General features: G+C 59.6%; 3 protein-coding genes across 5 annotated transcripts in view; 2 read left to right on the plus strand and 1 right to left on the minus strand.

The window, feature by feature from the left end:
• Window positions 1-4,703, plus strand: part of CAPZB (capping actin protein of muscle Z-line subunit beta) — a 105,430-nt gene extending 100,727 nt beyond the window's left edge. Inside the window, exons 7-10 of one of the 2 annotated variants that reach the window (XM_055137530.1) lie at window positions 38-103; window positions 592-668; window positions 1,929-2,040; window positions 3,861-4,703. In XM_055137530.1, coding sequence (XP_054993505.1) covers window positions 38-103; window positions 592-668; window positions 1,929-2,031 — 246 coding nt within the window. In that variant the 3' untranslated portion in view covers window positions 2,032-2,040; window positions 3,861-4,703. The remainder of the gene's footprint in view (window positions 1-37; window positions 104-591; window positions 669-1,928; window positions 2,041-3,860) is intronic. The other variant, XM_055137531.1, reaches the window with a different exon arrangement.
• Window positions 4,704-5,909: 1,206 nt separating this feature from the next.
• SLC66A1 (solute carrier family 66 member 1) lies at window positions 5,910-20,849 on the minus strand. 2 transcript variants are annotated; one of them, XM_055137529.1, is made up of 8 exons: window positions 20,749-20,849; window positions 17,656-17,867; window positions 13,310-13,439; window positions 12,737-12,824; window positions 11,983-12,125; window positions 11,778-11,870; window positions 11,210-11,395; window positions 5,910-10,217 (listed from the first exon to the last, which is right to left on the minus strand). In XM_055137529.1, the coding sequence occupies exons 2-8, from the start codon at window positions 17,817-17,819 to the stop codon at window positions 10,137-10,139; spliced, it is 885 nt and encodes a 294-aa protein (XP_054993504.1). In that variant the 5' UTR covers window positions 17,820-17,867; window positions 20,749-20,849; the 3' UTR covers window positions 5,910-10,136. The 2 variants fall into 2 exon arrangements, with proteins under 2 accessions (XP_054993504.1, XP_004603730.2); XM_004603673.2 differs by lacking the exon at window positions 20,749-20,849 and adding an exon at window positions 20,161-20,427.
• A 147-nt stretch (window positions 20,850-20,996) lies between these two features.
• AKR7A2 (aldo-keto reductase family 7 member A2) lies at window positions 20,997-27,676 on the plus strand. The gene is made up of 7 exons (XM_004603387.2): window positions 20,997-21,371; window positions 24,068-24,255; window positions 24,396-24,500; window positions 25,136-25,232; window positions 25,459-25,558; window positions 26,293-26,422; window positions 27,440-27,676. The coding sequence occupies exons 1-7, from the start codon at window positions 21,047-21,049 to the stop codon at window positions 27,599-27,601; spliced, it is 1,107 nt and encodes a 368-aa protein (XP_004603444.1). The 5' UTR covers window positions 20,997-21,046; the 3' UTR covers window positions 27,602-27,676.
• Window positions 27,677-27,931: the final 255 nt, after the last annotated feature.

The following is a 27,931-nucleotide window of genomic DNA, read 5'->3' on the forward strand; positions in this document are numbered from 1 at the left end:
GGCGGCCCTGACTGGGGAATCTCTTCATCTTTCGCAGATGGAGAAGGATGAAACTGTGAGCGACAGCTCCCCACACATAGCCAACATCGGGCGTCTGGTAGAGGTGAGTGGGGACAGTCCCCTGGAAGCCAGATGAAGCCCGCTGACCTCTCGGATCACGTTCCCGTCCAGCCCAGCCAGTGACCACATGCTTATCCCCATCCCCCGCCTGGTGCACTCAGTCGGAAAGCCTTCCCTCCGTCGCCTTTCTGGAGGCCTGGGAGCCTTGAACGTGGGGGCCTTTGCAGGGGTGTCTGGGCAGCTCCTTTGGGCTCCGTTTGGGGGGAAGGAGGTGCTCTCGGGTTTCACGGCGAGGGGTGAGGCCCCACAGGGTGATGCGGTGTAGACCACCTTCCAGTAACGGGCAGCCCCGGGTTGGCTTCCGCCCTGCCCCGAGAGGAGCCTGGGCGAGAGGCTGGGCCACACCGGGCTTCCCGGGCTGTGGTGCAGGCGCGTGCCTCCCCCCTGTGGTGGCGGTGGGCACTGCAGGGGCCGCTGGCGTGGCTGGACCCTGCGCCCTGGCGGCCTGCTCTGACTGAGCTTCCTTCCCAGGACATGGAGAATAAAATCAGGAGTACGCTGAATGAGATCTACTTCGGGAAAACAAAGGACATCGTGAACGGGCTGAGGTAACGTATCCAGAAAGGACAAGGATTGGATGGATCCCTGGGTGACGCGACAGAGTGGCCAGAGCCTCCGAGTGCTTGCTGGCGAAACAGCCCAGTGCCTGCTGCAGGGGGCGTGGCCTGTTGGGGTGGTCACCCCTGGACTCGACTCCTGCTCTCAGGATGGCTTCGTCTTGTGTGGGAGCCCCCTCCTGCTGCTCTCCCCTTCCCCTGGAGCCACTGAGGCAGGGCACGGGCCCCAAAGTCAGGGCTGGGCTCCCGTGCCTCTCGGTCACCTGAACTCTGACCCCTGGGAGACCTCCTTGTCCAGGGCGGCTGAGCCAGACATTGCCCACAGAGTCCAGTGTGCACCCTCTGGGTCCCCCTGACCTACTCCCCCCACCCCCACCCCCCTACCCCTGTGCCTCATCCGCATCCCTGGAGGCGACCTGGGGTTCGTTGCTGTTGTTTTTTTGTTTTTGTTTTGTTATTTGTCGTTTTGGGTCACACCTGGCGATGCTCAGGGGTTACTCCCGGCAGTGCTCAGGGGACCGTGTGGGATGCAGGGATCAAATCCGCGTCAGCCGCATGCAAGACCTACCCTGCAGCTCCTGCCCCCAGGGGCTCGTTTGTTTGCTCAGTAGACAAGTCTGCTTCCTTTTCACTACTGCTGGTCAGCACCATGCTGGCCTCACCTGCTCCTGTGTTTGTTTCGGGGCTGCAGCGTAGTGCCCAGGTGCCCCTCCCCCCTGAGCCCCCTTCAGCACCCACCTCTCCTTGACATCTTAAAAACGGCTCAGGGAGCCCTTGTTGGACTCTCCCTTTCTGCTTGTCCTGCATGGGGCTGGTGGCCCCGGGGCTCAGCATTCTTTGGCCTCTACTTTTCTTGGTGGGCGTTTGTGCTTGGCCAGTGATGCTTGCAGGGCGTTCCCGGAGCCCTGAGGTGCTGGGGGTGGCCCCAGCGCCAGCATGTAGCTCCAGCCCTTGGCTCTACGCCCAGTGCCTCTGGGAGGGATGGGAAGAGCCCCTTGGGCCCACTGCACTGTCCCCCACCAGAACCCTCCCCCGCAGCGGTTCCCCCCACCCTCTCGTGCTGGGGCTGATGGGGGAGAGGGGTCCAACCCTGGGGGTGGGCGTGAGCTCCCCGCCCGCGCGGCAGCCCGGCCGTGGCCTGGGTGACGTTGCCCTCTCTCTCCTGCCTGTGTGTGCCTTGTATCTCCTCTCAGCTGTCACCTCACCCTGTGCCCTCCCCTCGCTGCTCTCATCTCTGAACACTCTCTGTAGATCTGTTGACGTTATCCCCGACAACCCCAAGTTTCAGCAATTGCAGAGGGAGCTTTCCCAAGTGCTGACCCAGCGCCAGATCCACATCCAGCCTGATAATTAGCCGACCCAGGTACCCTGCCCGAGAGGCGCCAGTGCCACCACTAAACAGGACTCACCAACCGGCCGAGACCCCGCCAGTCTGGCGCGTACCGTGTGGCTCCCTAAACCACCACTAACCCGTGGGGCTAACGGCTGTGGGCAGCCATGTAACCCTTAGGCTCAGCCCCACATGACATGGCACGTGTGTGGGGCGTGTGCTTTACCCGGGGGTGGGGGGGCTTTGCTCCCGAAGCAGCTGCTCGTCTGTGCCGCTCTGGCCCGCCTCCGAGCCAGGGCCCTGCTCGGGCTCCCGCCCCCCACAGCCGGTGGCTGCTGCCAGGTCCTCCCTGCTTGCCCACGAGGACCCCAGACGCCAGATGGCCCCCTTCTCAATGGGAAAGGGACCGTTTGGAGTGTGCCACTCCGAGTCTGAATGGCTGAGCGGCGCCTGGAACCCCCGGGCCGGGCCGGGTGCAGCCCAGACTGGTCGCTGCTGGAGCTCTGGGGATCAGCCTGACTGGAGCCTCTGACGAGCTGCGGCTGTGCCCCTACTCACCTTGTGCTGGTTGATCCTGGCTGACGGCCCCGGCTGCAGCTGTGGCAGGGACAGATGTTACGCAGGCAGCAGCCTGGGGAGGAGGGGGGAACTGACTTTAAAAAAAAAAAAAGGTGTCTGGCAGCCCCGGGCTAGGCCAGACCCAGAGAGGCCTGGTCTTTGGGTGCCAGCCAGACCCAAGGGAGCGGTTGGCCTGGGACCCTCCTGCTTCCATCAGCACGGGGGGGGGGGCGGGGAAGCCCCCTCCTTCTTTCAGGGGTGAGGGTGCCATTTGGGACACACAGTGGTGTCGGGGGCTAGTCCTGGCTCTGCACTCCTGGCCGTTGTTGGCCGTCCTTGAACTCCAGGGAGCAAGCCAAGATTGGCACAAGCAAGGCAAGTGCCTGAGCCCCCCTCCACCATCTCTCTGCCCAGGAGACCCCCTTCTTCAGGTACTCGGGATGGTGCTGTGTGTGCTCCCACCCCTCTGCCTTTCGGATGGGTCTGAGGTCTTGATCCTTGGCCTTGGGCCTCTGCAGCAGACCCCGGTGCCGACTCGTGGTTGCTTGGCTGTGACCGTCCCGAGCTCAGCCCTCAAGGGCCCTGCTCCTCGCCCCCTCGCTGCCCCAGCCTCTTGCTCTGACTCAGAAACTTTCTCCTGGGGCGGGCCGGGGTCCTGCGCTGCTTCTGTCCGAGGGGCGAGGTCATGTTCCTCTCCTGGGGAGGCTCTCTGGAGCACTGCAGTGGATTCAGGACACCTGGAGACTCAGCCCAGAGCACTTCTCAGAAATGGGAATTTTGCAAGCATCAACCATGTATCTTAGGGAGATTATTTTAGTTCCGAGGATTCTTTCAAAGTCTTGTCTCTTGCTCCTTCCTCTTGCCACTTTGCAGATAACTTTCCACTGATTGTTCTCTAATTTGGTACAGGGGTTGGCCTGGAGGGGCCAGAGAGATGGTACAGTGGGTAAGGCACTTGCCTTGCACGTAGCTGACCTGGTTTGATCCCTGGCACCACAAATGGCCCCTGGAGCACTGCTGGGTGGGACCCAAAGGAAAGAAAAGAAAGGTAGCCTGGAAAGCTGTGGACTTTTTCACTCCTGACTCCTTTCGTTCTCTGATTTTTCTCTCTCTTTTATTTGGGGGCCGATTCCCTGGTGCCCGGTTTTCATTACCGGTAGTGCTTAGAGAACCCCTGGTGCCAGGAATGGAACCCCAGCCTCCCACTCCACCAGCACCAGCACCCTCCCTGCGGTGTGGCACCCGCTGCCACCCTCTCCCCGGGAGCCTGCCAACCATTCTTCTCCCCCCGACAGGTCTGTGCAGACTTTTGCTGACAAATCAAAACAAGAAGCTCTCAAGAACGACCTGGTGGAGGCTTTGAAGAGAAAGCAGCAGTGTTAGACCTCTGCTTCCCGCTAACCGGACACCATGCACTCGTTAGAGTCCTTTCTTAGAAACTCGTTTTCTGCTCCCTCTCCTCGCCCCGCTCTCCCCACAGGTCACGTAACAGCTCGCATCACGATGCACAGCCAGCGCCTTGGCTCCCCAATAAAGCCTGAGCACCCTCCTGTCTCTGAGGCCATACTCGCCACCACGTTCGCTATCGAGGCTCGCGGTTTCTGTAGAGACCATGTGTTTTTCGTTTGCCTCCCGTCCCTCCCCGGCCCCATTTATAGGCATCAAAACACTGTCTGCCGCCCCTCCCCGCTCCCGCCTTTTTGTTACATTGGTGTAAAAAATGTAAAACAAAAAAATTTTATGAACTGTGGTGTGTGAAAGATAGAAGAAAAAACTGGAAACCTGATTCCATGTGTGCTTGGGAGTTGCTTGGGGCGGGGGGCTGTGGGGGACGGGGCGGCCTGGAGCGGGGAGGCCCCCAGCATCGCCCGCACACTCTGGCCCTTGTCCCACGGAGACCAGCGGGGGGCGGGAGGGGGGCGGGGACCTGCCGACCGTTCTGCTCTTCTGGCCAGGTGCTTTTCTGTCGATTTTTATGGAATGCAAAGGAGTTTTTTTTTGTTTGTTTCGTTTCGTTTTATTTTGGTTTTTTTTGTAAAGCTTAAAAAAAAAATCTACATCTTATACTTGAGCTTCCATACTTAAAAAAAAAAAAGAAAAAAACACACAAAAAAAATAAAAACAAACTGGGACGCAAATAGCGTTGGTCTCGTGTTTTTCCTCGCCCACCAAGCACGTACACCCAGACTGCCGCCTCGTGGGACACTGCCCCACCCCCAACCTCTGGGGTTGTGGTGGCCCAAGCGGGGCTTCATGCAGAGGTGCTGGGTGAGGTGTCGCATCCAGTCCTGTGGCCAGAGGTCACAGCCTAACCCTGAGGGGGATGGGTGCCAGGCCGAAGCATACTCTTTGTAGAACATGTTTTGAGGCTGTGCCGTCCATGGGGGCAATGGGTTGCCCTCACCTGAGGTGAGCGGTGGTAGGTGCCCCGCCCTGAGGCTCGCAAGACATTCCCTCAAAGTGCCCTTTGGTGCCATCGGCAGAACGGGAAGAAGCTGTGGAATAGGTGGGTGGCAGGAGCCTTCAGCCACGCTCGCTGGGCACCCCGGGCCAACGGTGGTCTTCATCCTGCAGAGTGGCCCCCTGGAAGCTTGCCCTAGGCGTGGCCTTCCCAGGCAGCCTGCTGGGACCCCGCCTGAGGGGCTGCTGGGGCTGCCATCCCTAGGGGCCATGTCTCTGTCATTGGTCCCCACCACCAAGCACCGCTGGGTGCAGAGCAGGCACCGTGGCATGCACCCGTGAGCTGCCTCCGTGCCGCCCCCTCAATGCAGTGCCGTCAGGGTACCCCTCTCGGTGGCCCTCGGCACCCCTTGATGTTTCTTCCAGAAGGATATCCGAGCAGACAAAACTCCTTCCTGCTGACTCCCCCTCCTTTCCGAGTACCTCCACCTGCCCGTAGCTTCCTCTCTGACCGGCATACAGAGTGGGCAGCTCCTGGCCACCAGTGACTCAAGGAGGCAGGTCAAGCACAGGTCAGCATTCACCTTGAACCCTCATGGCCAACGCAAGTGGCCTGCAGGTCTCCCACTGGTCACTGCAAGAGCCCAGGAGGACCAGCCCCGGCGCCAGACTTCACCAGGGCCCCAGAGACAGTACAGGGATGAAGGCACAGGTCTCACATGGAACAGATCCAATTCTGGTCCTCAGTGCCACACAAGGTCCCCCAAGCACCCCCGGGAGTGACCCCTGAGTGCAGGTCCAGGAATAGCCCCTCAGTACCACCGATGCAGCCCGACAACCAAACCACCCTCTCCCAAAATGTTCATTTTCACTTTCACTCATTTCTTAGCCTTCAAAAGGTAAAATTCAGACTATAAGGAACCAGGAACTCAAGAAAAATGCAGTTTCTGAAGTTTGTGCTCTACTTAGGTTTTATTTGAACTGGTTTTTACTAGTTTATTTTTGGTCGCTATTTCGGGAAATGACACTCCGGGTCTCACACATGCCAAACCTGTGCTCTCACTTGTCTTTCACATTGTCTGTTCGGTAGGGTTTGTTTGGGGGCCACACCCAGTGGTACTCAGGGCTTACTAGGTGACCCACATTAAAGGCAAGGGCTTGACCTTACATTATCTCTCTGGCCCATGTATGTTCAGTAAGTCTAATAAACATTTCCAATTAGAGGGTGTCTGTAGGACAAGGAAGCGCCTTTCATGGGGTGTCTCTTCCTGAATGACCCATCCATTTTGAGGGTCCTATATACTAAGACATTAAAGTATTTTTCACGGGGTTGGAGCAATAGCACAGCAGGTAGGGCATTTGCCTTGCATGCGGCCAACCTGGGTTTGATTCCCAGCATCCCATATGGTCTCTGAGCACCGCCAGGAGTAATTCCTGAGTTCATGAGCCAGGAGTAACCCCTGAACATGGACAGGTGTGACCCAAAAAGCAAAAATACATTTCTCACACAGCTCCTGACAATACATTCCATGCATTCTGGATTCTTCCCATGATTTTCACTTTTATTTTTGTGTGCCAGGCAGAGTCAGATAGCAGAATTGCCAAGACCACACTGGCTGCATTTGACCAGGAGCTGGGAGCTGTTCTTAGCCAATGCTATTCCTCCAGGACGTGGCCTGACTCTTAAATATAACGTCACAGGCAGGAGCAATAGTACAGCAGGTAGGGCACTTGCTTTGCACACAGCCTACCCATAAGATTCCCGGAGCACCTCTAGGATGACCTCTGAGCATTGCCAGGTTTGGCCCAACTATGCTACAGAGCTCTCGATCCCTGTCTCTGATGGGAGAACCTTTTCAGTCTGGAGTCCGTGCTCTGTTGAACGAACAGACCACGCCTTATGTTTATCTCATCTAGACTCATCCAGTGGATAAAATACTTTCTCTCGTACCTAATCACTCTTCCTGACAGATCACACCCTTTATAATAGTGGTAAATGCCCACAGGTTGTGGAAGGCCTACAAAATCACACGGCCTGGCCCTGGTACACGGGGACAGATACGGATGCTTCCCATTGACTGCCCATGACCCCTCCGCCTGTATGTCTGGCCTGCAAATGATATTACAGATATGCAAATGGGCTTGGCAAAATAAGGCTCCCCACGCCTGCTGTAGAAGGACTGTCCTTCAGGTACAAGTGACTGGAGGAAACTCCAACAACTGGAAGATGTGATGGATGTGTTTTCAGGACCAAATAATTTCCTGTTCACATTTTAATGGCTAGTTCGGTGTTCAAATACTTTTGCTGAACTGTAATCCACACACAATTCGCCCATTTAAAAGTGTACAGATTTGGGAGCCAGAGATAGGGTGGTTGCCTTGCATGTGGTCAACCCCAGTTCAATCCCCAGCACCATGTATGTTTCCTGAGCACCATCAGAAAAGACAGCTGAGCTCTGAGCCAGGAGTGGCCCCTGAGCACAGCTGGTGGTGGACTAAAACCCCCAATAGAGTGCCTACTTAGGGTTTGAGATGAGTTCAAGAGCTATTGCATGCTTTGCATGTGGGAGGCCCTGGGTTTGGTCCCCTGACACCGCATGGTCCCTTGAGCATCGCCGGGACCAACCCCCAAGCACGGAGCCGGAAGCAGCCCAAGTGCACTTCCTGAAGCCCCCAAAGCAAAAATAGAACGGTAAGAAGCTGCTGCTTGCGTGCCCATCCCCTCAGCCTGAGACATGTTTCTGGCATCCACTGTTTGCCTTTCCCAAACATTTACTGCACGCTCCCTGTGTACCAGGGGTGTGAAGACAAAGGGGCCTGGCCAGCGCATTCGGGAAATGGTGCGGGGGCGGGGAGCATTTATTACGAGCAGCGGCCTGTGGAGCAGGCGCAGGTGCTGGGCAGAGCTGCTGGGAGGCGGCTGTGTCCTTGGGGCGGTCACAGGGCTGGGACTCTGGGCCCCAGGTAACGGCTGACCGGGTCCACTGCAGCCTTGGGCAGCTCTGCCCCGCCTGCCTCTGCTCCCGGGGGCCTTCTGAGAAGCCGCCCACAAAGAAGCAGTGGACTAGCTGGGAAGCACAGCACCCTGAGAACGGAAACTGGTCTGCGGGGTGCGGGCGGGGGTTCCCTACTTCATGCAGAGGAAGGGTCTAAGGTGGGTTTCATTCCTCCACGCCACACCTAGAGAAAACCACCCCTCTCCCGGGGTGGGGGACAGAGGGGAAACTCCCTGCCAGATCCCAGGAAAGCCTGGTTCCTTCACTGCAGGCAGGCCCCACCTGCAGCAGACAGGGTGCTGCCAGCTGGACTCTCCTGCTCTCCAGGCGGCCCCGGCAGCTGTGGGGTCTGGGGTGCCTAAGGGCTGCGCTCATTCGGCCCCACAAATAGGCTTCCCGGCCGCCATCCGCACACCCCCTGGCAGGGCCTGTCTCCCCGGTAGATGGGGCTGCAGCCTGCATGACGAGAGGCTGAGCCTGAATGTTCCCGCCGGGCAAGAACTCCCCCAGAGCAGGGAGGCTCCCCCAGAGAAGGGAGGCTCTCCCACCCCCTGAATCCTCCCGGGATCTCCAAGCGGGGAAGGGAGTCTGCCACCTGGCCGCAGGTGCCCGGCCTGGAGCACGGACACAGATTAGCCATGCAGCGGAACCAGGCAGGCCTGGGCCCCACCAGCTGGGGGTCGACTCTGGGGCGGGCACCTTCTGCTGAAAATTCTGAAACAAAGGCCCACGCTGGGCTGGAGAGACGGTGCAGAACAGGGAGCCCAGGTTCTGCACGTAGGAAGCATCCTGTCTCTGGAGCCACCAGACCAGCATCAAGTGTGTCCCCAAAACCAACCAAGAAAGGCTCACCCTGCCGCTGGGTGGTGCATGCACACACCCACACCCGCCCGCCCAGCCCAGACGCTCCGGCCCTGGGGTGGTGGGTCAGGCTGGCAGAGGGGAGCTGGGCCCTTTGTCCTCAGGGCACTCAAGGTCAAAGCCCACGGGGGCAGCGGACTCAGACTGGGTCAGGAGAGAAACTAAGTTGGAAGCCAGGAAAGAGAGCTCCGGGCTAAGTCCCGCCCTCCACTTCCTGGTGTCTAGACACTTCCCTTTCTCTGCAGCCATCTCCCACTCACCCTACACCATGCCACCTCCCCTGGGAAGCTCTCCCTGGTCCTCGGGGAGATCTGAACACCCCTCTCTCCTTCGATTTTTTTTTAGATTTTCAAATTTTGGTTTTGGGACCACACTCGGAAATGCTCAGGGGTTACTCCTGGTTCTGTACTCAGGGACCACTCACTCCTGGGTGGTGCTTGAGGGGATCATACGGGATGCTAGGAATCGAACCCAGGTTGGCCACCTTCAAGGCAAGCACCCTGCCCACTGTACTATTGTTCCAGGCCTCCTCTGATCATTCTGATGATGACCAAATAAAAAAGAAAGGTCTGGTGATGACCTTTATTGAGCTCTCACTCCGTGACAGACCCTAGGGTTGAGCTCTGCAATACCACCATCTTATTACAGGAATGAAGGAAGCGGTTGCGATGCCATCCCATTATACAGATGGGAAAAGTGAGGCCCAGAGCAGCTGAGACTCACGAACCCAGTTCTGAGCCCCGTCTCCCAGAGCACAACAACATAGGGGCCTGATGGGTGGCCTCACTGTCACCAGGGGTGGAGCCGTCATAGAGACACACACTGGGGAGGCGGCAGGGACCAGGCAGAGCTGCCGGGCCGACTCTGTGCCCTCCTGCTCAGCACCCCACCTGGGACCTAGCGTGCAGACCAGATCCCTCCCCGCTGCTGTGTCCCTGGCAGCTGGGGGAAGGAGCGAGAGAGGCTGGTCACAGGTACCCTTTACTAGTCGTCCGGAGTCCGTGGGGCCGAGCAGGGCACCAGCCGCGCCATCCCGGGCAAGCGGGCGGAGTGAGGTAGGTGAGCCGGGGGGCACATGCTTGGGCTCCTGCAGCGGCCCCTCTGGGAGGCCCCCAACAGTGGAGACTGAGCCTGAATCCCTGGAGCTGAAGGTTCTCAGGGGCAACAGGGGACGCGCTGGCCTGCCGGGCGGGGGGCAGGCGGCACAGGGCCTGCCCGGTACTTGGCCCCCGCAGCACCTCTCTGGTCCACGCCGCGTCCTTCCTGGAGTGGCCTCTGGGAGCTGCTGTCCTCCTGGGCCAGCCTGGGTCCTGGTCAGCTCTGGAGGAGAGGCCGGCGCTCCGAGGAGGTGGCGGTGGGGTCTGTGTTCCTGTATATCAGGAACTGGATGGAGATCTGGGGGAGCCGTGTCAAGGTCACGGTGAGCAGAGGTGGTGGGGCCCGGCCCGCACTGCCTCCCTCCTCGTCTCTCAGCCCGCTCGGGCAGGGAACGGGCAGCTGTGCCCTCTGCTCACTGGCGCCCTCCGTGAAAGCTGCCCCGGGGCTCCACCCGTGCCAACCTCCACTCACCTTCCACGGTCAGAGTCTGGGCTTCCTCCCCCCGGCCCTGAGCCCACGGCTTCTCCTTCCTCCCTGCAGCCTGGGTATCCAGCATAGCACTCAGGCTGTCCGGGGGCACGCGCCAGAGCGTCAGTCTTTCTCTGCGGGCACCCGGCACACGAGGGACGAAGGAGATCCCCGAATACTGGCCTGGTCAGTCAAACCTTTCCTGAGTGCCCACTGGGTGCCGGTCAAAAGGCTTTGGCGACACCTTTGCTTAGGTGGTCATCCCACCATCTTGGTGGGACAGTGGCTGTAGGGGCCCCACACAGATGAAGATGCAGGAGCACAGAGAAGTGAATAGTTTGTCCCGTGTTGCAGAGCTCGGAGGCAGAATTCGAACCCACTGCATGAGCTAGGTCTAGAACATGCCTCCCTTTCTGAGTGGGTGGACTGATGCATGCATGGATGGGTGGGTGAGAGGGTGGGTAGATGGATGGGTGTGTGGATAGATGGGTGGGTGGGTAGGCAGAAGGTGGGTGAATGGGTGGACAGACGGATGCACGGATGGGTGGCTGGGTGGGTGGGTGCAGGGGTCGCTGGCTGACGGGTGGGTGGGTGGGTGGGTGCAGGGGTCGCTGGCTGGCTGGCTGGCTGGATGATGGGTGGGTGGGTGGATAAAGGAGTGGATAGAGGGGTGGGTGGGTAGCCGGATAACAAGCAGATGGGCAGGATGACGGAAGGGACAGGAAGATGCACGACGGAGGCGGGAGGGACAGGTGGACGGGCGGGGGGCCAGGCGGACCCTGCGTGGGAGAGGCCCCACCCCGGGCCCTCCTGAAGGATACGACGGTGTCCAGCAGCAGCACGCCCAGGCTGCCCACGAGCCAGGGCAGGTGGTGCAGCAGGTAGCTGCCCTCGCTCTCGTCCTCCTCGGGGTTCTTGAGCAGCACGCTCAGCCCGTACAGCGTGTTGCCCAGCATGACCAGGGCGAACAGCGAGTAGGAGACGCCCTGGGTCGACTGCCGCAGGAACTGCAGGGGGGAGGGCCGGCACGTCAGGCGGGACCCTGCGGGCCCTCGAGCCTCCGCGTGCCTGGGCTCCTGCTGGGGCTTGGCTCACGCCCGCCCTTCTGCAGCCGGAACCGCATCCCTGCCACCGCTGCCACGCCCAGGACCCTGCCGGCCACCACTCCCCACCCCCCCTTATCTGCCTCACAGGTGCCTCTCAGGGCATAACAAATGCATGCCCATTTTCCAGAGACAGAAACTGAGGCATGGAGGGAGGTCAGCTGAACTTGCCCGCAGTGGGTGCAGACATCCAGACTCCACTGCTCCTTAACCCCAACACCCACCTCCCCTTCTTCCACAGAACTTCCCCCAGCTCCCCCCATCCTGCCCCTGCCCCGGGGCTCACATTGGTACGGATCTGGGGCAGCCTGGACAGCAGGTACAGCACGCTGGACACGGAGCCAATGACGAAGCCAATGATCTCCTTCCGGGTGAAGGGCTGAGGGCACGGTGGGGGGTGCTCAGTGCAGGGGCTGAGGAGGGGCCCCGAGCAGGGTGAGTGCCCTCCACCCTGTGCCTGGGCTTCTCCCCGCATCCCGCCCCACGCTCACCTTATTTCCCGGCTCCACCGACAGGAGCGTGCGGCCCCGGAAGACCTCCGCCGGCGCAGTCCTGGGGTGCGGGACACTCAGCAGTGGGGCAGCACAGGCCATGGCCAGCGTGAACAGGAGCACAACGTTGATGGGGGTGGACACTGGACACGGGCAGGAGGAAGCTGGGGTTAGTGTCTCAGCCGCCACCTAGAACCTGGGCCCCGAGTCCCAGCCAAAAAAAAAAAAACCCAGGTGGCTGAGTCACTGTGTGATCCTGGGCAAATGACCTAACCTCTCTGAGCTGGGCCCCTCCTCTGTCAATAGACTGAGCAGCAGGATCCCTCTCCTGAGCTGGAGAGGTGAAGCCAGGAGGGTGAGGGCCAGGGGAAGGTCAGGAGGGAGCTTCTTTGGAGCAGAAATGCAGATGGGTGGGACACCCCCGCTTTAGGCACCAGCTCCTCGCGGTCCTGTGAGGCTGCGGGGCCGGCATGCGGCCCCCTGCTCGGGGCGCACGGGAGGGGCCACAGCAGCAGGCAGGAAGCTGCCCCTGCGGTGCGGCCCAGATGTGGTCCGGCCCGGATGCCTCACTGCCCTCGCGACCCTATCGTGGCGACGGGCTGATACACTGATGGGGCTCAGGCTTCCAGATAAGGCCTGTCTGAGGTTTGGCTCACCGCCAGCAGGGGGGGAATCCTTCCCCCTCCCCGGGGCCCGGCTGCCTCCCAGCCCTGCCCTGTCCCCTGAGCGCCTGGCGGGGGGCCAGCACACTCACGCACAGACGGGCGTTTCTTAAACTTGTAGTGGAAGTACAGCGACAGCATCAGCAGGTCGGCCAGGACGTAGTACACCGCCGTGTAGGTCTGCAAGGGAAGCGGAGAATCGGGGCTGCGGCTCCGCTGCACCGCCAGGCCTGGGGACACGGCAGGCACGGGCGCTGCGCTGAGTCCCAGGACTGTCCCCCCTCACCCTCCCTCCATTTCCACGTCTGGAAAGGAGGGAACCAGAATTGGGGGGATCCAAGTGCCCACCCAGGGCAGGTAAGGGGGCTGCAGTGCCCGCCAGCAACTCAGCGGGTAAGTGGCCCGAGGGGCAGCGGGGCATCAGGACCGCCTAGCGGGCATCAAGCCAAAGGTGCCCGGCTGCTGCCACAGCTCCAGCCACAGGCGTTTCCTCCCCCCGAGTCCCTGGGCCTCCCACCCTACCCCAGGCTCCTTTTGCTGATGGGGAAACTGAGACCCAGGGAAAGGCCCGGCAAGGGAGAAAGCGCTGCAGTGTGGCACCCTCAGACGCCAGACGGATAAGTTGGGATCAGGGAGCCCCCCCACACCCCCTGCCTGGGGACCACCTGCAACGGCAGCTGATCCGCGAGGAAAGAGCCGATGAGATTGCAGGAGTCGCCTCCGATCCAGCCCAGCAGGAACCACAGCGACAGGGCCTGGTCCATGTTGCCGGCCTTGCAGGCCTTGATGTACTGGCTGCAGCAGAGGGGCGGGAGGTGATGTTCAGGGGAGGTGATGTTCAGGGTCAGGGCGGGGAGGCCACCCTGCAGAGACACCCAGAAGAAGCCACCAGGGCAGGCAGAGCCAGCAGCGGGTCACAGGAGCCAACCCTTCCAGCAGCCAATCTTCAGGAACCTTTCTTTGCCCTTTGCCCTTTGCCCTGAGGAGGAGTCCTGCCAGGGCTCTTGTCCCACCTGGGCCGGGCGCCTTTCCAGAAAGTTCCTCAGCAGCACTCAGGCTCTCCCACACACCTGAGGAAACCTGGGTTCTTCTGGTGGTTTGGGAGCTTCTGGGCCTGCTGGAGGCTGCCCTCCACCCCCCGCCATGGTGCCTGGGGACTGCCCCTCCCACTGTCCAGGGACCGGGCAGTGCCAGGGACTGACCGAGGGCCCCAGAAGCACGGCACTACTCCAGCCCGCTGAACGCCCCCCCTTGGCCTGGAAACTTGGGGGTTGTAGAGGGTCTCTGAAGGTCTATCTCGAGGCCTAAGAACGACATCATGGGCACACTGGGGTCTCTCCCCTGTGGAGGACACGGCGGGTGGCAGAGCCCGGCACACCCAGCCTGTCTCTGGGAGGGGGATGATAAAATGGGTCACCTCTGCCCAGAGAAAGAGCGCCGCGGGCAGGTCCAGGCACTCGCCTTGTGTGCAGCTGGGTCAGCATTTTTTTTTCTTTTCTTTTTTTTTTTTTTTTTACTGTCTAGGATTAGGCCAGTTAATAGTTCTGGCAGAAATAATTTTCATGAGATAAAGTTGGATTTTCCATGTAACATGTAATTTTACATACACAATGTGAACATTTTACATCATTTTGACAAATGTGGGTCAGCATTTTGTAAGGTCCCTGACCCCTCCGGGTGGGATCCCTGGTGCCGGGCCAAGGGTGAGTCCTCAGCACTGCCAGGTGTGGCCCCCAAACAACAACAACAACAACAACAACAACAACAACAACAACAAACCACCGAAGGCAAATGCTCCGGAACCCAGCCCTCCCGCTCTGGACTTCTGGACTCTCATGGGTGCCCATGCGGGACCCAAAGTGGTGGCAGGGTCTTGGGCATGGCCCTGAGGGCTGCGGGTGACGTTGACAGTGCCACACGCCACCTTGCCAGGTGTGCTCGGCTGAGGCCAGGCCAGCGCTAGGGCCTCGGGCCAGGACCCAAAGACCCTCAACTCAGACACAACTGCCATTTTCTACTCTAACTTCTTTTTCCCTCTTTTGGTTTCTGGGCGACACCTGGCTGTGCTCTGGGATCACCCCGGGCGGTGCTGGGGTCTCTCAGCCGAGTCGGCCACATTCAAGGCAAGTGCTGTACCCGCGGCACCATCTCTCCGGCTATGTTCAAATTTCTTTCTAAAATCACCTACCTGTGCTTCCCCTCCCACCCACTTTTGGCCATACCAGGTGCTCATGCTCAGGGAACCATACGGAGTGCTGGGGGCCAAGCCGGGTGGGCCACATACAAGGCAAACACGCCTCCTGCTGCGTCATTTCTCCTGCCCCTGCCTGAGCTGTCTCTAGTTGGAGCTACGTAGTAAAGCTGGGGTGGGGTGAGGGGGCGCTTGGTGTCGCACCCAGTACGGCTGAGGATGGATCCCGGATGCTAGGCAAGTGTCCCACCACCTGAGCGGTCTCCCCAGCTCTCATCACGTGACTTTAAAAATCAGCCGCTCCTAAATGGCACTGACCCAAACGACCACCTGAGCCAGGAATGAAGACAGATGGGCCCCCGCCCCCGACTGCTCCCTTGGGAGTGTTCCCCGTCTCAAGGCCCCCCTCCCAGGTCTGGCTGCTCGGGAGTCACTCGACCCTCTGAGGGCCCTTCCCAACCTCCACCTTGCCAGTCTCCCGCAGCCTTACTGCGCCCCTCAGTGAGACCCCTTGCCCTCCTGAGCTGCCCCTAGTTCTGCGCCCTCTCGGCCCCTGCCCCCTCCAGGCCCACTTTCCCTTCCTCCACCCCAGACACTTCTATTCCCACCCCGCTCAGCAAGGATCACTTCCTCCTCGGTGCCTTCCTCTCCTTCCAACGGACACCCCGGACACCCCGTCAGCCCCTTCAGCAAAGCTGGCGACCTTCAGCCTCCAAGGTTCTTGTTTGTTGGGGTTGGTTGTTTTTGTTTGGGGGCCACACCCAGCGCTGCTCAGGGCTTACTCTGGGCTCCGTGCCCAGCAATCACTCCCAGCAGGACTCGGGAGACTGTATATAGAGATCGAACCTGGTTGGCACATGCAAGGTCAGGACCCTACCCTCTGTACGGTCGCTCTGCCCACCTTCGGACGCTTCTAAAGAAAGACAAGTTACCTTTATAACTGACTTGAAAGACTTGGCTGTCAAACGAACAGAAGTATACATCTGACTTTTCCCAGAGGAGGAAGAAGAAATAGAGGATTTGGATCAACTCTGTCCACGAGGGGTTGGATCCGAACACTTAATAGACGGAATTGCATAATATAGAAGGCAAGAGATCTGGAGAAGATCGTGAGGTGGGGCCAGTGCCCAGGACAGACCTGGCACCAAGAAGGCCCTTAAGGGAGGGTTCTCCCATCACCGACTCCCCCCCAACCCCCGCGACTGGGCCTGGGGCGCACGCTCCCTCTAAGGAGGTGGCATCACCCTGCAGGTGGCTGACCTGGGTTGGATCCCCAGTCTCCCGAGCACTGCCAAGAACGATCCCTGAGCTCAGAGCTGGGAGGAAGCCCTGAGCACCGTGGGGTGTCACCCCCAAACCAAATATATATATAAATAAACACAAAACCCCACGGAGCTGGAAGGTTATACCCACTAGGGCAGTGATAATGGAACCACAAGTGTTCTAGAGGAAGGAGAGCTGACTCGTTGCTTCTGGGGGATCTGAAACATGTTCTGAAACTGGCTGTGGGGATTTTCAAATGACTCCAGAGACTGACACCACGGCCACACAGTCCAATGGGCTCAATGCATAGCCTGTAAAGCAACTCAATAACACTTTTTTTTTTTTAGGGGGGTTTTGGGGCAGTGGGTAGGGCTCACAGCTGACTCACATCACTCCTGGTGATGCTCTCGGGACCCAGTTGGAGTCGGCTGGGTCTGAGACTAGTTCCTGAATCCATGTACTATTTCTCTAGCCCAAGAGATTAGGGGGCGGGGGGATACACCCAGCCGTCCTCAGGGGTTACTCCTGGCTCTGCACTTAGGGATCACTCCTGCAGGGTTTGGGGGACCAGATGAGATGCTGGGGATCCAACCTGACTCAGATGCATGCAAGGCAAATTTGCTATACTATTGCTCTGACCCTAATGCTTTTTTTTTTTTTTTGCTTTGTTTTTGTTTTGCCATACCTGGCAGTGCGCAGGACTGACTCCTGGTCCTGCACTCAGGAACTGCTCCTGGCTGTGCTTGGGGGACCATACAGGATCAAGCCTGTGTGCATGGCAAAAGCCCGACCTGCTGTACTATTGCTCCAGCCCCAAGACATTTTTTTAAAAAATTATTGCCAGAATATATTTCCTAACCTATTACAAGGCTTGGTGACCTCTGTGACCTCCCCTTTGCTGGCCCCCCGATGGCCCCCAACCCTGTCTGTCCACAAGCCTGGCAGACACTGTGGCCAGCCCCCTGAGCTGACACCCATCCCTCCTCATGCCAGCCTCAACTCTGTGAGACCGGCAACAGTCCCCTTCACAGTGGAGAAAACCGGGTGCAAAGACCCCTACTTACGACTGACTATTGAACTCACGTCTATCTGAATCCAGAACTCAGACCCTGACCACATGCTGTGGAGTGGGCTGTGTTCCCTGGTCCCCCCCTCACACTGGGCCTCCACTGGACTGTCCCGGGACAGAGGCCAGATGTGCTGCATCCAGCCCACACCACCTTGCACCCCTCTCTGATGAGCTATGCAGCCTAGAGTGGCTGCTTAGATTCTCTGGGCTCCATCGTCTCCTGAAGTAGGAATCATCATTGTACCCATTTCACAGGACCTTCTTGATCATTAAACAAAGCAAAGACATGTCGAGTGCTTAGTTCACGGTGTTTTGTAAACAGGAGCTAGTGATACTCTTGCTGTGTCTCTGTATTAGCTGACACAAGCCAGGCGCAGGGTGGGGCAGGGCCCTCCCTGGTGAGTAGAGGGTAGGAGGAAGCACCCAGGCCCTTGCAGGCTCCTGGCCACACAGCCAGTCCTTCCCCTCCCACCCTGGCCGCAACTCACGGAAAGGTAGATGCCGCGAAGCAGAGGATGGAGATCAAGCCCAGGCCCACACTGGCCTCATCCCAGCCGTCCTTAGCACACTCGCCGAACACGTCCCATATCCACTGGCGGGATCCATTGGGGCAGCTGGAGAAATTGCTGGAGCCCAGCTTCTTCCAGCCCATGGCCACAGCTGACCGAAGGGCACTGCTGCAGGGAGGCGGGCGAGGGACCTGCAGGTACAAAGGCCTTCAGCCTTGGGGGGCTGGATCCCAAGCCTGTCGCCAACCTCCTCACCGGGCACTGACCAGGGTGCAGGAGCAGAGGAGACAGTCACTATCGAGCACATGGACAAAAGCAAACTCTGCCCAGCACTGCAGCAAGGGCGCCAGCTCTGCACCCGGGACCAAGAGCCTTCTCCCAGCCCAACCACTTGTGAAAGCCATCACTCGGGCCAAGGACTCAGCCCCTCTGTGCCTCAGTTTCCTCAGCTGTAAAAAGGCGATGATGAGAGTTAGCCCTCCCCTGGGGTCCCCTGGGTTAGAATGAAGGGACAAGGAGCTGGGCCAGTGTTTTATAACTGGGAGTCACTCTGCCGAGGCCAGGAGCATCACGGACACTATCTGCTTCCTTATGTTGACTCACACTTGCATGGGGCTTAATTAACACGAATGGCAGTGCCAGCGTCAATGTGTTATTAAGGGAGGGTTGGCCCCAGTGTAGATCCCATGGCGAGTGAACACTCAGGGCTGCCGGCCACCTCCCCGTTGTCACCTCACAGCTAGCAGTGGCTCGGACAGAGCTGTTCCTGGGGCCTCTGCAGAGTGGCTGGAGCGTGGCCACCGCAGAGGAAGGACTCAAAGGGAGCATGGCTGGAGTGGCCACTGCCAGGTGGGCAGCAGCTCCTGCAAGTTCTCAGCTCTGTGCCAGGCATCGGGCATGCCCCTGTGCATCCGGGTGGCACATCAGCTCCCTGACATGGAGGTCCTGATCCGCCCAGGGACCCACAGAGGTGACACTTGCCCATAAGAAAGTGGCAGAGCCACACGTCAAACCCCCACCTGGATGCACACGCGGGTTCCCAGAAGTCCCACATGACTGAGCGCTCCTGAGTGTGGCCCCGTGGCCACACACACACACACGCAAGAAGCAGGCTTCCCCTTGCCCTGGGGCGCCGAGCTGCGGCTCTCTCCAGCCATGTCCAGGGTAGGCTCAGGTGGGAGGCCCAGGATCACCACTAAGCCACGCCCTGTGCTCCGCACTGGGAATGTGTGTGAAACGTGACCCCCCCAGCATGACTGGAAGCCCCTCGGTAAACAAGGCTTCATCACCTCTCTCACCCCTTCTGCCAGCTGGGCACACTGCCACTCTGTCTCCGGAGAACTACCTCTCCCCACCCTGAACCTGCTGGTCCCTGGCCCCTGGACCTGCAGCCTGTGGACTGAGCACATGTGTGCTGCCAGAAGCCCCCCGTGTCCCCGCCCATGGTACTTCGCTGGAGCTGTCCCAATGGACCGTCGCTCTGGCCCGCCCCTGCTTGGCTGTGGTGGCAGCAAGCAGTGAGCCAGGAACCTCCCCGAAGGAAAGGAAGCAAGTCAGCATCTTTGCTCAGGAAGCTCTCCTCTCAAACATAATGGGGGGTTGTTTGTGTCTGGGGGAGCAGAGAGGGGGGTGAGAGCACCTCAGGTCACAGCAGTAGCTCCAGGGTGGCTGAGAGCCTCCTTCTGCATGTGCCCTCCCACCTGGATGACCTTCAGCACAGCTGAGGTGGGAACCGTGGGCTCATGTCGTGTCCAGGGGCCACTGCAGGGGAAACGTGGGGTGCAGGAAAGAGCCGAGTCTTGGCCACCCCAGGCTGGGGAAGTGGCTCCAAGGGCTGGAGCACACGCATAGTATGGAGGAGCCGTGGGTTTCCTCATCAGCCCTGCATGGTCCCCAAGCACCACGGGGAGCAAGCCCCGAGCACCGAAGCTGGGAATAGTCCCAAAGCACTGCCAAGTGTAATCCACATCCCCTGTCCCCAAAATACCAACATCACTTCCGACGAAGTTCTTTGGTCCCCGGGCCCCTAGACTGTGTTCTGCACCTCTGTCTTCTTATAAACTTTGAACGCGTCCCTGCAGCTCCTCACCTCAGTACACTGCCACCCTCACAATCCCCTGTGTGTGGGGGACGCTGTCCCCACTTCCAGAGACGGCTGAGGGCACTTGGGCAGGCGAGGAACCTGGACCCAACCACGGATAAAATGAGGACAGGGCCAGAGAGCACCAGCGAAGGCGCATGACTGGCATGCAGATGGCCCCAGGTCAGCCCCCGGTACTGGTGACCCCTTCCCTCCCTCCCATTCCTCTTCCTGCAAAGTTAGACGAGATCAGCCAGTCCAAAAGGTTAGAATTATGCTTGGCTGGCACTGAAGCACTATCCAGGTGTGACTGTTCTGTTCTGGGGAAATCAACCCTCCCGCAACTCCCTTACCTCCACCCCGTCCCTGGTACGCAGCAGCCAGTGTTACATGGTCAGTGTTACCTGGACCAGCCTAGTGACACGCTCCTGTCCTCATTACACCTCCAGTCTGCTCCCACCAGGGTCTCCAGCGGGGAGCAGGTGATCTGAGACCCGGGAAGGGAGGAGCATCCGGGCTGGGTCCCTGGCGCCGCCTCCAGACCTCCCGAGCTGTGGCCACACTCCGTGCCTGTGACTCAGCCCAGCGCCCGCAGCCTGTTTGGCGGGATAATGACAGGGCAGCGGCAGGGAGCAAGCGTCTGGATCCCGGGAAGTCCCTCCTCCAGCGTCCACCCGGGGAAAACTAAACCCCTCAGAAGCAAAAAGGACGGAACCAGGAGATGAAAAGGGAGCCCAGACCCCAATCCCTGGTCAGGCCCGACGGAGAGGCCGTGCTGAAGGTCCCTGGGGAGGGTGGGGGGACGCCGAGGACACGCGCCCTCGGGGCATTCCCAGCCGGGCCCAGACCCTCGCGACGGAACCTTGCACGGCTAGACAGGCAGATTCTCCCCAGGCCAGTCTGCGGGCTGGAGGCGAGTGCTGGAAAGAGGTGGGCGGGAGAGCCCCTGCCCGCAGCCGCCGCGATTGCCCCTAGCCTCAAAGCCGGCTCACCAAGTGCAGGTCCACCGCAGCGGTCGGGCTTCTGGGTTCTGCCTCCACCGCCTGGGTCAGCTGACCCGAGGCCCCGCCCCACCCCGCCCCGCCGCGGCGAGTCCCCGCCTCTTGCGCCTCGCTCTCTGCCGACCGCCCCCGGGGGCGTGGCGAGCGGGCTGCGCGTGCGCGGGGCGGAGCCGCCGCTCCCCGGCTCCCAGCTGCCCAGCGCGGCTGGTGGGCGTGACCCGCGACGAGTGGGCGTGACCCGAGGCCGGTGGGCGGAGTCCGGTCGCCGCAGCGCGCAGGCGTCGACCTCATGTTGCGCGCCGCATCCCGTGCCGTTGCCCGTGCAGCTGCCCGCAGTGCCAGTCGTCCCGGGCCGTCCGACGTTCGCGCCGCTCCCTCCGTCGCCATGTCCCGGCCATCGCGGGCCGCCTCGGGCGGCCCAGCGCTGCCTGGCACCGTGCTGGGCACCATGGAGATGGGGCGCCGCATGGACGCCCCGGCCAGCGCCGCGGCCGTGCGCGCCTTCCTGGAGCGCGGCTACACCGAGCTGGACACGGCCTTCATGTACAGCGACGGGCAGTCTGAGAGCATCGTGGGCGGCCTGGGGCTCGGGCTGGGCGGCGGCGACTGCAAAGGTAACACCTGGCGGCGTCCTCGGCCAGCCCTTGGGACCGACCCGGCGGGGCGCAGCGCCCGTGCGCCTGCAGCTGGTGAAGCTCTGGAAACCCTCAGAGTCTCAGGCCTCGTCCTGTCCAGCCTCCACAGTGCTTTGTCCTGGGTACCACCCTCTGCGCTTCCTTTTGGGGGGTTGCTGCCCCGAGCCGAGTGCATGGCTTTCCAACCCCCGCCCCCCAACCCCGTTCCATCCTGGGCCCCCACTCCGCTCTCCAGAGAGCTCTGTGTCCTGCCTGATACTGTGGCCCGGTACTGTGCCCCTGTACTCTCCCCTTTTTGCACACCGCCTGTGCGCTCCCTGGTCACCTATTCCTCATCATCTTAGTCTTTATCAGAACTTAGACTTTGCTCGGATCACTTGGCAGTACTCTTGACTCTCGGGAGTGGTGTAGACAACCGCGGAGGTGGGCAGGCTGTATGCTAGGAGGCTAACTTCACTATTCACTCTGGTTTTGGTTTTTAGGTCCCACCTGGTGGTGCTCAGGTTTTACTCCTGGCTCTGTTCTCAGGGGATCGCATTCCAATAGGGCCGTTTTACTGGCTGTATTATCTCTGCAGCCCTTGGTCCACTCCTATGGCCCTGGGGCAGCTTTGTTCTGGGCTGTAGGAGGGAGGGGGCCGAAAGGCCCTCGGGGAACTCAGTCTGGTGGTGTTGGGGTGGGGGCAGTGTTGAATGTAAGAAATGATTGCTGGACAGCCCAGAAGAAGAGGGAGTTGGAGGGACACTCGGAGAGGGCTGGCACTGGGGCAGCCACATAGGGAAGGTCAGAGAACCCAGAGCTGGGCCTCCATGAACCAGTCGTGGTTTGCCAGGCAGAGCATGACAAAATGGGACGTTGGGGTTTAGAGGGCTGGGCTTGGAAATGCCAGGTGTGTGGGCGCGTGATGGAGTGTGAGGGACAGTCTGTTCCCCATGGCCTGATGCCTTTGGAGCACCTGAGGAACGTGGCTGGCATGTTGGGGGGGAGGGAGAGGGGAGTCCGTAAATGTTAGCTTTCTGTTGCACTCGGCCTCCTTTTCCACTCTCAGCTCTTCTTTCCCAGCCCACAGGGTGGCCACGGGGTGTTGTGGTCTGACTCGAGTTCTCCAAGATGCATAGCCGGGGATGTCTCGAGGCCGAGAGTGACCCTGTGGAATTTGGAATTTGGAGCCCTGGACAGCTCACCGGGCTGCCTGATTTTGTTTCTCAGTTAGATTTCCCCCTTCCTGGGAGCTGAGCATTCGCAGGGTCTAAGTCCCCGTGTTGGACTTGAGACCAGGCTCACACCAAGAATGTTGTGGGTGGAGAGACGAGGAGATAACGGGGGAAACCCAGCGGAGCAACAGTGCCTGTTTGCTTCCATGTCCCAGTGGTCGGCCGGCTCCACCTCTGGCTCGGCTGGTCCCGCTGGCTTTAGCAAGTAGGAAAGCTAGAGTCTGGTTGTGCCCATCGTTCCAGACAGCTGGGACTCCTGTGAACACCCCCACAGCGACCTTGGACAGTGTGTTTCTGCTGCGGGCCTGTGCTTCTGTGACATGGGAGGATCAGGGAAACCGAAGTTACCTTCTGCTCCTTTGGCCTTTGTGCCGTCTCTCCAATTGGTGTCTGGCTGGCCCAGATTCATGCAGCTGAATTGTTTCCTGAATTCTTACGACAGCCTCTTGTCTTGCCTGCCTAGTCCCGTGCCTACCCCCAGAGTTCTTTTTCTATAATGCATCCAGGTCGGCTTCAAACCTTTGCAGGTTTGAGAAAACTCTTGGGGACTGGGTCTGTGCCCCCCTTTCTCCCCACGCCTCCTGGCCGGGGGCTGTTGCCCGGATAACTTAAAATTGCAGGGACAGACTCTCCTCCACCTGTGTTTCCTTATCTTTGTGACTTTGCCGGTGTTCTCATTTTACTCATTCTTGGAGATTCAGCTTTCCAGGATGTCACCTAGTCTAGACTCCTCCCCTGGAGTTCCCAGGCTGGCTGCACACTTCTCTTCAGCACTATTCTGTGTGACACTTAGCCTGTCAGCAGCACCTAGATTGTGACATCAGTAGCACGTGAGTTCCTTGAGGGCAGAAAGCGCTTGTGTCTAGCTCAACCTGAGAGTGCCACCTCTGATGTGAGGCGGGCCTGATCTGGAGGCTGATCACAGCATCCCCTGGAGATCTCATGTGGGTTAACCTTCCTGACAGCGCTGTGAGGACAGCTTATGCCTGTTTTGTAGATTAGGGAACTGAGACCCAGAGAACTGAAGTAATGTAGTCAGGGTCACAATGCTAGGGTCACATGGCTTGTAAGACATCTCTTAGTGGGGCAGAGAGACCGTATAGTGGGTCTTGCATTGCACATGGCTGACTTGAGTTCTCTCCCTGGCACCCCTTATGATCCCCCATTCCCCACCAGGAGTGATCCCGAGCAGAGCCAGAAGTATGCCCTGAAGATTGCTGGGTGTGACCCAGAGACTGAAAAAAAAGTCCAAGGGGAGGGAAGTGACCCAATGGGCTAAGCACCTGCTTTGCGTGTGGGACCCCCAGGTTTGATCACCTGCACTGCATGGTCCCCTGAGCACTGCCAGGAGCACCCTCCCAACACTGAACTGGGAGTAGCCTCTGAGCACTGCCGGGTGTGGCCAAGACACTGGAACTAAAGAAGAAGTTGTCTCTCAACCGTTTCATTCTCCCTTCAAAGTGAAGATCGCCACCAAAGCCAACCCCTGGGACGGGAAGTCGCTGAAGCCAGACAGTCTCCGGGCCCAGCTCGAGACGTCGCTGAAGCGACTGCAGTGCCCGCGGGTGGACCTCTTCTACCTCCACGCGCCCGACCACAACACCCCTGTGGAGGAGACGCTGCGCGCCTGTCACCAGCTGCACCAGGAGGTGAGCAGGGGCCTGGACTCTGCCCTTCCCACCCGCAGAGAGCATCGACAGCCGGGCACGGACCCTGCTCCCGGGACCCGGCCCCCTCCTCCCTTCCTGAACGCCTGTGAGAGGTTCTAGCCTTGGCTTCTCCCCTGCAGGGTAAGTTCGTGGAGCTTGGCCTCTCTAACTATGCTGCCTGGGAGGTTGCTGAGATCTGTACCCTCTGCAAGAGCAATGGCTGGATCCTGCCCACGGTGTACCAGGTGAGGGCCAGGGCTGCGGGGCCCTCATCTCTGTCTCTCTGCCTCCTGCCTGCTCCAGTTCTCCTGGCCCCATCCTCCCTCGGCCTCCAGTTTCTCTCCCCCGCAGACCCTCCCCTGCTCGCAGCCTGTCGATGGCCCCCGGTGCCTCGAGAGTGTTGCTCAAACCTCTCCCCAGGGAAGGGTGAGCTCCTGGGCACTGCTCATCCTGGCCCCGCAGAGTTCCCTCCTTCCTGCCCGTCAGCCTGGCGCACGCCTCCTGGGTCTCATCCCGTGAAAGCCGTCCCCGCAGCCCAGCAGGGCCTGCAGATCTCGGAGCACTCGGCACGTCCCCCTCCGAGCTGCTGCCGTGGCCACAGGGCCCGCATGACCGTTTCCACTTGAGCCTCTTCCCTTGGAGCCGGACTCCCTGTTGGACTGCTCCTAATTTGGAACCCGGTGTCCAGCCCATAGTCAGCCCCGCGACAGTCTGTCCATTTGGTTTCCCTTGCGTCCCACCACGACGCCCCCATCCCTGGCACCATCCTCTGGGCCATTGTGGTCCAAGTCCTGGGTGTTTTTTGACGGAGGTTTTGAGTGAAGACAGCTCTCCCTTCCCTGGACATGTGCACCTGTCCAGCTGGCCCTTCTACCTGCAGGGCATGTACAACGCCACCACCCGGCAGGTGGAAACGGAGCTCTTCCCCTGCCTCAGACACTTTGGATTGAGGTTCTACGCCTACAACCCCTTGGCTGGTACGGGCTGCAGTGGGGTTCCCTCCCACCCCCTCCCCACCACCAGTGGGAGGCATTCCTGACCCAGGAGATTTCTGTGGGAGATCTGGGAGGTGAGGAGGGCTTTGACAAGAGGCTGGGCTGTCTCCCCCTCCCCTCCTGGGTTGTCCCCACCCCCACATCTGCCACAGCACAGAGCAGCCTCGGAAGCAGTGTGGGGGAGGGGTCTGATGGCTGCCCTCCGCAGGGGGCCTGCTGACCGGCAAGTACAAGTATGAGGACAAGGACGGGAAACAGCCTGTGGGCCGCTTCTTTGGGAATAACTGGGCGGAGACCTACAGGAACCGGTGAGTTGGGGTGTGCCAGGATGGGCGGGCTGGAATGGAGGGCCCCTCTGTTGTGAAAGTGAGGCATGCCAGACACTTCCCGGGGCTCAGGCCCGCTTGACTGCCTGGAACCTTCTGTCTTGATTCCTGTGGGCCTCACCTATCCGGTGGTGTTTCTTGCTTTTTTGTGGCCTCCATGAGGAAATGAAGGTCCCAGGACCTTGGGCCAGGTCAGTCTCTCAAGAGAAGTGCTCCTTGGATGTCCCAAAGGGGAAGAAAGGCAGGCAGGCTCAAGGGATAAGGTGCTTATCGTACATGTGGCTGACTCTGGTTTGATCCCCCACATCCAGCGTGGCATATGACCCTGAGCAGCCCCAGGAAGGACCCCTGAGCGCAAAGCCAGGAGTAGCCCCTGGGCACTACCAGGTGTGCCCCCAAACCAATGCCATGAGCAAACCTTGAGTTAGGACTTGGGGGCTGGGCTGAGTCCTGCTCCAGTTCTAGTGCCTTTTGATATACTAGGGGAAGGCAGGCATATTTGATGTTTCTCAGAGTAAAGATGCCGTTAGGGTCTGGCATGACAGCATCTGCGTGGTTTTGCTACCCCAGATGGCGGGACACTCTCCCCTCCTTGCCGTATTTGAGGTGGACACAGCTTTTCCAGTTACTTGGCTAGGGGCCCTGTAACCCCACGGTGGGGTGGTGCCTGTCTCAGTGCCCCACTAGCTACCTCTCCCCCCACCCCATCCACCCAGTTTCTGGAAGGAGCACCACTTCGAGGCCATCGCCCTGGTGGAGAAAGCCCTGCAGGCCGCCTACGGCTCCAGCACGCCTGGCATGACCTCGGCCTCTTTCCGCTGGATGTACCACCACTCCCAGCTGCAGGTGAGCCCTGCCCCGGAGTGAGTCGAGGCCACACTGAAGGGCGGGCACATGGTGGATCTTGTGTGTGGCGCATGCAAGACCCTGGGTTTAATCCCTGGCATCACGGAACAGCGGGGTTGGGGGAGTGGTAGTATAGTGGGTAGGGTGCTTGCCTGGCATCCCATGGTCCCTTGAGCACTGCCAGGAGTGACCCCTTGAGTAGAGCCAGGAGTAAGCCTTGAGCACTGGTGGGTGTGGCTGAGAATTAGATTTAGGTGACTTCTAATAGTACCTTCCTCTTAGGTTTCTCTCTGACCTGGGCAGGCCTCCTGTTTTTAGTAGCTATCTGAGTGGGAGGCCCTGTAATAAGAGCAGTAACAGCGTCATTTTGATGACTGCTTAGGCCTTACCAGGTGTGACTGACTTAGCATGTTGTCAATAAGTGGGAGCTGTAACTGCGTTGAAAATAAAGAAGAGGGGCCGGAGCCATAGCACAGTGGGTAGGGCGTTTGCCTTGCACTCGGCCGACCCGGGTTCGATCTCCGGCATCCCATATGGTCCCCCAAGCACCGCCAGGAGTAATTTTCCTGAGTGCAAAGCCAGGAGTAACCCCTGAGCATTGCTGGGTGTGACCCAAAATGCAAAAAAAAAAAGAAAATAAAGAAGAGTCTGAAGTGGTCATGTAACTAAGCTTCATTTACAGAGCAGCCCGCTCTGCGCCTAGGCCTGGGGATGAGCAGTGTGGGGAGAAAGCAGAGGATCTAGTGTCACAATTAACAGTGACTGAAGGCATTTTCTCTAGGTGTAATCAACTTCCTGTGCCCTCTGGGGGCTGGGGAGGTGGCTCAGAATATAAGCCTGTGGGAGGCCCAAGTTCACCGTCCAGCACTGCAGGATGACCAGAGCAGATGCTGGGGGTGGGCCCCCCCAACCAAAATCTCAAGCAGTTCCCCTGTGGGCAAGGGCAGGAACATTGGGAGGGGTGTGTATCGTGGGGCTTGCTCGGGTGCAGAAAGGAGTTGACATCTGTCCTTGCAGGGTGCCAGTGGGGATGCCGTCATCCTGGGCATGTCCAGCCTGGAGCAGCTGGAGCAGAACTTGGCAGCAGTGGAGGAAGGTCCTTTGGAGCCATCGGTGGTGCAGGCCTTTGATCGGGCCTGGGACGTGGTCGCCCACGAGTGTCCCAACTACTTCCGTTAGGCCCCAGAGGGGCTCAGATTGCCAAGTTTTTCTGTCACGTCTTTACTCTGAAAACCAGTCTTTGCCTTAAAACGACCTAGTGTGGGCTTTGTTTTCCATTTCCTGTGCTGGGGTGAGGGGTGCTGGCGTCTAACTCGGGGATGTGAGATGTGCTCCACCAGGAGCCGCACCCCTGCCGAGTGTGGTTCCTGATTGTCTAGATCCCTGGTGGCTCCATTACCTCACAGGTTGGGGCTGAGCCTGAGGTGAGCACCTCCTGTCTGAACAATGCAAGCTCTCGGCCTGCCTGTAATGCAGGTTGTCTCCTCTGCTTCTGCCAGTCTCTCTCCC

This window comes from Sorex araneus, chromosome 5, assembly GCF_027595985.1.
Source record: "Sorex araneus isolate mSorAra2 chromosome 5, mSorAra2.pri, whole genome shotgun sequence".
Lineage (NCBI taxonomy): Eukaryota > Metazoa > Chordata > Mammalia > Eulipotyphla > Soricidae > Sorex > Sorex araneus.

What these genes read in the sequence shown, in the direction of transcription:
- SLC66A1 (XM_055137529.1), bottom strand. Translation starts at nt 17,819, where the DNA reads ATGGGCTGGAAGAAGCTGGGCTCCAGCAATTTCTCCAGCTGCCCCAAT. An exon ending in TTCGCGGCATCTACCTTTCC is followed by an intron (nt 13,440 to 17,655) that starts GTGAGTTGCGGC and finishes CCTCTGCTGCAG; the next exon opens with CCAGTACATCAAGGCCTGCA. An exon ending in CGGATCAGCTGCCGTTGCAG is followed by an intron (nt 12,825 to 13,309) that starts GTGGTCCCCAGG and finishes CTTCCCTTGCAG; the next exon opens with ACCTACACGGCGGTGTACTA.
- AKR7A2 (XM_004603387.2), top strand. Translation starts at nt 21,047, where the DNA reads ATGTTGCGCGCCGCATCCCGTGCCGTTGCCCGTGCAGCTGCCCGCAGT. An exon ending in TCCTGCCCACGGTGTACCAG is followed by an intron (nt 24,501 to 25,135) that starts GTGAGGGCCAGG and finishes TTCTACCTGCAG; the next exon opens with GGCATGTACAACGCCACCAC. An exon ending in ACCACCACTCCCAGCTGCAG is followed by an intron (nt 26,423 to 27,439) that starts GTGAGCCCTGCC and finishes CTGTCCTTGCAG; the next exon opens with GGTGCCAGTGGGGATGCCGT.